At 35.3% G+C, this 8,220-nt stretch overlaps 1 protein-coding gene across 1 annotated transcript; it reads left to right on the top strand.

Moving 5' to 3' along the window:
• Positions 1–3,902: 3,902 nt before the first annotated feature.
• Positions 3,903–7,741, top strand: LOC133717659 (uncharacterized calcium-binding protein At1g02270). The gene is made up of 9 exons (XM_062144368.1): positions 3,903–4,439; positions 4,732–4,836; positions 4,955–5,060; positions 5,560–5,780; positions 5,902–6,087; positions 6,168–6,293; positions 6,454–6,564; positions 6,669–6,776; positions 6,929–7,741. Exons 1-9 carry the CDS (start codon positions 4,293–4,295, stop codon positions 7,148–7,150), a joined length of 1,332 nt encoding a protein of 443 aa, XP_062000352.1. The 5' UTR covers positions 3,903–4,292; the 3' UTR covers positions 7,151–7,741.
• Positions 7,742–8,220: the final 479 nt, after the last annotated feature.

The raw sequence follows: 8,220 nt of genomic DNA, 5'->3' as shown, positions 1-8,220 counted from the left end.
GAAAACAATGCTTAACAAGAATATGGAGACAGATGCGTGTATATTCTTCACCAAATGGAACTTTATATATGAAAAGCCATTGTAGGACATGAATGCAACCTAGCATGCTTCTTGTGAATACAGGCGGCTGCAGATGAGTTTCATGTGAGAGCTTTTAAAAGAACCCTATTAATTGAGTCATTTATGGATCAGAAAGGCATTCGTAGATAGCTATTGGATTTAAATCTTTACCTTTGCTGTCAGTATTCAGTAACAGCTGAGGCAGAAGTTACCCCCCGGTAACTCTGCATGCATCGATAGTCATACGAGCGTGGTTTTTTTTTTTTTGGAAAAGTACGAGCGTGGTTAAAACACCACAAAATTAACATGCATAATATCAAAACAGAAATTAGGAGACGTTTATGAATGACACTACTAGCAAAACAATCAATGCACACCGATTTATATTAGCTACAGATGTTCATATGAATGATCATTATAGACAGATATATGTGTGAAAGATTAACTGACACAAAATCTGCATCCAATATGCTAGATTGGGACCACAAAAATATTTATTATAATTGTATCTAAATCCATCGTGTGAATAAAGAAGGCCCACAGATATCTGTGTGAGATGTTAAATTAGTATTTCTTAACTTACACTGATATCCATGACTATAACTATATATAGAGAAATCTGTATGTATTAAAATTAACAAATTGAAATCTCAATCGTGAAAGAAATTATAGTTACAGATATATGTGTAAATAAGATAATATTCACTGATATTTGTGTGAAAGCATGGACTAATATCCGTATCTCGTTGTTTCTGTCTTTTTTGAGATCTCAGATCTAGGATCTCTCTTCCATATCTCAAATTTCAGATCCATTCCCAAATCTCAAATCACTTCTGTGGCACTATCAGTTTATGTAGCCTCAGCTTTGAGCGATTTTTTAGCTGCTTATATGATCTGGAAATTATTCTATGCACCGACGGTGCAAATGACCCAACACTTATAAGATAATCTCAACCCTTGATATTTATAATTAATATTTTTATTAATAACCTAAGAGTGTATTTAATATAATCTAACCATCTATTTGCAAGTGCACGTCAGTGCACTGAATCCTCCCTCGATTTTAACAAAAACTCATTCTTTTGTCAGTCATGTTTAATCTTACTTTGAATATAATTGTTTTGGTATATTGATCTTTTTCTCAGGTTTGGTTATGTTTATATCGTGTGGGATAATGAATAAGATGAACTGAGATATCTCGCGTGTTCGGGGTGGATATTGCTGCATATATGGAAGACGTGATGTTGTGAAGGTTCCTTCACAACTAATTGCAGACTGGGAGAGTGATGACTAGTTCATTACAATTACCATTAAACTAGAACAAGAAACGAAATTATTAATTATTATTATTTACCATAAAAATATGGAAATATATTAAATTAATATTTCAAGCATTCATTCACACTGATTTTTTCTTTGATAAAAAATTCACACTGATTTTTTCTGAAAACTCACACACACACACACACATATATATATATATATATATATTTTAATCTGTGTGTAAAGACCAATGGTCACCCCTCTCAAATGGGACAGAAATCTAATCTGTGAGTGAAATATAAGTGAATCACAGATTATGAGTGTATGGCCACCCCCTTTAATAATGGGACAAAAATCTAATCTGTGAGTGAAATCTAATATGTGAGCGTAGGGTAGGGTGGCCAATGACCATTACACACAGATTTCGGTGAGTAATGAGTAATAATGAGATTAGTACATACTGATTAAAGTCAGTGTCTAATAGCCTTTTCACTAGTGGTGGGAGCGGCAAGGTTTTGTTGGACTGTCACTGGCAGCAATAAAACTGACGTCATCTTTGTTTATATATTGCGATCGAGCTTCCCTCTAAAAATACAGAGATTGGACAGTACGTGACTTCAACTTGCTAGCTAACAGAAGCTAGCACATACAATTGTTTAATTACTAGTAATTTCATCAGATTAAACTAATTGATCTGCTTAGTCATGCTTTTGGTTAATTCGTATATGGATCCAGTTAATGTACGATTGAAATTAGATTGACTTATCCAATTATCCCATAAAATAGTAGAAGAATTTAATTTTGCCGCCTTTCTAGAAGCCATGATCGAGCCCATGACAATAAGTCAATATCGATCCGATCAGTCCGCTGGTTATGTGTTGAAACCCTCATGGCAGATGTTGAAGGCTTCTCCGTCTTAATTCTCTCCAGCTTAAGATGATAAGTCTGTCTCTAGAATTCTAGATCAGTCTTTAATTTGGTCCATATTCAAACCCATGCTTCATTGATCTTGAAATGTAGAAATTAGATCACATACCTGAATTCCAAAATATATTATAATCCAATCCGGTATACTTTACTTTATTTTCAATTCAGTCAACAAACATGTGAGTCAGGTTAAAACCATGTCTCCATCACTGAACTAGTTATGTCTCCTGGTTAGATTCAATTAATCATTCAAGTTAAATAACAACTAATCTCACTATCTTTCTCACTTTTCTTTGTGGATTGAGTCGAGTCCCGCCACCTTGAGGGCCGAAAAAAGAGAGAATTTTACGTGTCTGTTACTATATATGTCTATCATCCATGCAAGGCATTCATCAAAAAGGCTCCGAAAAGAAGGAAGAAACACAACCATTTTGTTATAAACATTACAACTATATATTCTATATTTGCGGTTATAAAATCGTCTCCGAACAACAAAAGAGAAGGAAAAGAAGATCGGAAATGGAGAATCAATGATATCATATCGACATACTATGTAGGCGAAATGAATACAGTTAAAAAAAAAAAGGTAATAACAGAGTCTAAGTATGATGTTCTATATATAATAAATGAGAATTATATTGAAAAGACACTTTACGTATTTTTAAAATAAAGCATATGAAAGTTAATGAATTAACATAGCATACAATTTCTTTCTTTCTTTCATTTGTCACCATCTTTCTTTGAACTTGAAGATAAAAAATCGCGAATATAAACTTCGGACAAAATAAAGTGAGACGAATAATAAATCATAATTATTGACTAAAAAGAAAAGAATAAATTAAAATCATAACCCTTTCAAATGATTCCCTAGTTATTTATCAATATCAATTCCTTGAAGAAAGAACACTTTCTTGGAGCATCCATGACCATATTGAATTCTGAAGAAAGGTAATGAGAAATATAAATCTCATTCATCATTGTCATTCGAATAAAAACTTAACCCTTTTATCGAACTTTCGGCAAATGGTAATAGAAGGATCAAATTCTATGGGTCCCTTTTTTGTCAACCTGCCTGCTAGCTACTTTATAATTTATAATTTACCCCATAACTTGCATAAACATTAACAATAATAATATTCCTCTCGGCTCACCACCTCATCTTTTTTTCTTTTAATACTAACAATGATCATACCATAACTAACAATAATATTCCTTTCTAACTTCACTGTTTTAGATAAAAGTGGTCATCATTTCATTAAATATCTAAAAGTAGGTATCTTTTAGTTTTAAAAGATAAACGTATATATTACATCGCTGTTTTGTCTATTAATATATGAAGTCAATTTATTACTGTGTATACAAACTGTATTGATTATAAACATAGAAGGAAGATACTTAAATTTATGGTCAAAGACAGTCAAATTTTCGAAATGCAAAAGGCGAATGATGCGCGCATGGTGGTTTTTTGTGGACATTCCATTGCACCCAATTTGCCAATTATACCAAAATCCCTATTTCCTATACATAGCCAAAAACCAGTGCATGTAAAATCCGTCTTAGTTAATATTCGCGCGCATGTATCACATCAACAATTGGCGAGCTTTGATTAGGACAACATAAACTAGCTTGGCCTTTCATAACCCCAAAACAACACCAACAACGACAACAACAACAGCAAGTTGAACAAGGTGGTGGTTGTGGTGGTGGTGGTGGTGTTCTCGTCTCTTCTTATTCTTGTGTTTTGTTAGAGGCTGAGGCTCAACCCCCCTCCCTACCGGTAATTCCGTTGTTTTCTTTTCCTTTTTCCTTGTTACACATCAAGTCAGAATCAGAATCATATTCAGTTTTGTTTTACCTTCTGTTACATCAAAGACCATCATCATTACTTAGAAAGCCCATTGGTTTTGGTTTTTGAAAAGTTAACTGTATTGGTACCCTTTGGCATTTTTTTTTTTATTGTGGGCGGGTGTGTAATGGTTTTGTCTATATAAGTCGGAAGGTGGTTGAATTTTGAGGACAAAGAACAACAATAATTATACAAGATGACGAAGATGATGAAGGGTAGGGTGTCCAGAATTGGAAGCTATGCAATTGCTTCTTCCATTAAAGATGGCCATCATCAACAGCCTTGCATTACCTGCACCACATTCAACATACTCGCTCCAATTTACAAGCGCCTAAGCCATGAGGTATTGTATACTATCATTCATTCCCATTAAAGCTTCAATTTTTGATCTCATTGCAACAAAAGCTCTAATCTTTCATTCTATTTTCAATCATTGTCATAATGGGTATTGATAGATTGTCACTTTTTTTTATTGATGGTCAATAATCTGGTAATGGGGATCTTCATTTTGCTTGGTTTTTGTTCTTCATACATTTTATAGGATAAATTTTTTTTATAAGGGGGCAATCTCAATTTGAATCCTTTTGAATGAATTGTTGTTTAAATTTGCTATAATTTTTGCGGGGTTTTGACAGGACCCAGATTGTAGGGAAAGCGATCACAGAGCTTATTGGCTGGCCAGGAATCACATGATTTTGGATTGCTTGTTGGCTGAGAGATCTTCCATTATTTGTCTTCAGGTTTGAGTTTCTTAAGCCTTTAATGGATTGTTGAAATATGATTAGGAGTACTCATAACCTTTTGATGGCCTAATACTAACATGGTGAATATGTATCTCTTTCTCTTTGGTGTTGACAGGAATTCTGGGTTGGGAATGAAGAGCTAGTGAACATTTATGAGAAGAGACTTGGTGATGCTGGTTATATCAATTTTAAGCTAGGGAGGACCAACAACCGCGGCGATGGTATGTCTTCTTTCATTGAAAGATCTACAGCGTCCTACATCCCATTTTCGATTACTTTCAGAATTTGAAACTCATTAGTGCTTGTTTCGTTGGAAAGTTTCAACAAAAGATGACCATCATCTGTTATTGATGAGATAAATTTAGAAAACATAGCTGGGATGGGGAAAGTTATTGAAGGTAGTTAATTTATATTGAAGATTAAAGGAAAAAAAATTGGTTCTGTTGGGATATGAAGCAACTGTTCCTTCTGTTTATATTGATGTTGACCCCTGACCTAAAAATGAGAGAGGAAAAAAATTTCTGATGTCAACTGAACAGATAGAATTTGAAAGTAACATCTTTGCTTTGGTTAGACAGAGAATTGATTACACCTGTTAATATTGGCACCTTAAGCTCAGCTGATTCAGTGTATCCTTATTTAAGACTAATGTTCTGCAATAGCCTCTGAAGCATAGACCCGTTATACATCAGCTTAAGTTTTTTCCACTGCACTGTACAGGTTTGCTGACCGCGGTGCATAAGGACTTCTTTAGAGTTCTAAATTATCAAGAGTTGCACTTCCATGATTGTGGAGATCGTGTTGCTCAGTTGTTACATGTTGAATTAGCTTGCCCAATTTCACAGTTTCAAAACAATGATATTCGGCAGGAAATGCTTATTGTGAATACCCATTTGTTATTTCCTCATGATTCAAGCTTGTGTATAGTACGATTGCATCAGGTAACTTTATCCTCCATTTCATATCTTCTATTCTATGCATACAGAATGGCAATATCATTATAGTGATTACTTGTAACTCAGGGTGTATACCTCTGACAACATTTTCTTTCTCTCATTATAGGTGTACAAAATCCTACAATATGTGGAATCTTATCAGAAAGAGAAAAAACTTAACCCCATGCCTATCATTCTCTGTGGTGACTGGAATGGAAGCAAACGTGGACATGTTTACAAGTTTCTTAGGTCCCAGGGGTTTGTATCTTCTTATGATACTGCTCATCATTACACCGATGCAGATGCACAAAAGGTCAGTGTCTTCAACTTTACCCCAAATAATCTGATAAATTTTCTTGTGCCTGTCACTAACGTTTTTCATTCTTCCTACAGTGGGTTAGCCACCGAAACCATCGGGGAAACATATGTGGGGTTGACTTTATATGGCTTCTCAACCCAAATAGTTACCGGAAACTGCTAAAAACAAGTTGGAGTGAAGCAGTATTTGGCATGTTCAAGGTCAGCAAGACCTATTCTTTGATCTTATACTCTTATCAGTTGCATTATATTTATTCTAAAGAATGAAGTTATTACTTTCAAATGTTTTGTGAAAATTAATATCCTTTAAACCAAAAGCCTTTCTTTCAGTCTCTAATGGTTCAAATTTACGCATTTCCAGTATCTACTACGAAGAGCTTCACTGACAGAAAGTGATGCCTTTGCCTTCCTGAAGGCTGACAACCCTGGTGATTACATTACCTATTCTGGCTTCTGTGAAGCCCTCCGACAGGTGCGATGTCAATTATAACTGGGTTTCATTTCTCTACTTTTCCTGTTGTTCTCAACGTAATAATTGCCTGTTAGTAAATATGCCTATTGGTTTATATTATGCAGCTTAGTTTGACTGGTCATTGCCATGGACTTAGCCTTGAAGAGACCAAGGACTTGTGGGTTCAAGCAGACATAGATGGCAATGGTATTCTTGATTACAAAGGGTTTCAGGTACATTATGTCGACTAATATGTCTTGGCTTTATCTGTCTCATATGCATCCCCACATTCCATTTTACTTCCTGGAGTCAGTCGGCTTAAGCTATTAAGTAATCAATATATTTCAGAACCATTAATACTGACTGAGACTATTTGGCCTTGCAGCAGCGAATTTGGAATCCAACAGATGGTGGTAATGACATCTGGGATGTTGGCTCCAATGGTATTCAGGATCAAGCAATTGGTTTCAGTATAAAAAATGCAGTTCTTTTCCCTCCTGAAGCGGAGAAAGGAACGTGGCCGGAAGACTACTCTCTTTCTGATCATGCACGACTCACTGTGGTTTTCTCACCGGTAAGAATGCCATGCTCTCAGATGATCACTTGAGTCCTGACCAAAAATTGGAGCAGAACTTTGGCAGCAAGACTAGTACATAAACGATCTCATTGATTGGAATCAACCTTACAGCCAGATCGTTGAAATGGAGCAAAACCTGCTGAATAGAGAGAAAGGAAAAATAAGTCTGATCAACGTGCATGTTGATGTGGAGCCTTTCTTCCTGTGCCATTTTCAGAACCTCCATCTTTCATACACCAGTGTTGACTACATCAGTGCCAACAAACACATTAGCACAGGCCCTCCGATCTGCAGCTGCTAAATTGAACTGGCAACCACATTACGGGAAATTCCATTTTGCCTTCCGTTGAGCCCCTTAATTTGAGAAAAGGAAGCAAAGAACAACAGAAAGATAAGAGTTGTGTAGCTGTACATATATGTATAGTTTATATATAGAGTTGTAGCTGTGCATATATGTAGGCTTCTCATTCTTGTAGTATGATGATATCTAACATATTAGGATCCCCTTTTGTACTTCGACTGCACTCAGCTTCAGTGTTAACACAATCACATTGTAAACGATTTTGCTCTCTGCAACAGAGATTGACATATATACTATAAGAGCAACAAGAGTTCACATTATGGTTAAATTTGAATTTACAGAGTGCGCGATATACGTTCTAGCTCTGCTAATCAAACCAGATGGCATTAGTAACAATCATAGAGGACAGAAAGCTAAATAAATTGTGACTTTAATACTTACTGATTAAGATGCAACTGTCATTACTTATTAGAAAGCTTGAATAGCTTTGAACTCTTTTGAGCAGATCGCTTCAAACGTACATGTCAAGTAATTGTTCATATAGACAATAAAACCTCAAAACACAAGCTAGGTCAGAGGCCATGGCTTGTCTAACATAGAATTAAAACTAAATTGGTCTGTTATAATTACGGGCTTGTCATCAATAGTTCAATACCAAGTCTAGGTCTTCTCCAATATGGAGTAACAGGTAATGTTCAAATAGGATCAGGGGCACCTAATTAATCTCATCGTTATGTTTAGCATCAAAATCAATCCTAAATTTATACCTCCGCATTGTTTGGTATTGTTTTAGAAGCCC

Source organism: Rosa rugosa, chromosome 6 (genome assembly GCF_958449725.1).
Source record: "Rosa rugosa chromosome 6, drRosRugo1.1, whole genome shotgun sequence".
NCBI classification, from domain to species: Eukaryota; Viridiplantae; Streptophyta; class Magnoliopsida; order Rosales; family Rosaceae; genus Rosa; species Rosa rugosa.
Note: the sequence above shows the minus strand (reverse complement) of the source record. Positions and strands in the feature narration are given on the sequence as shown.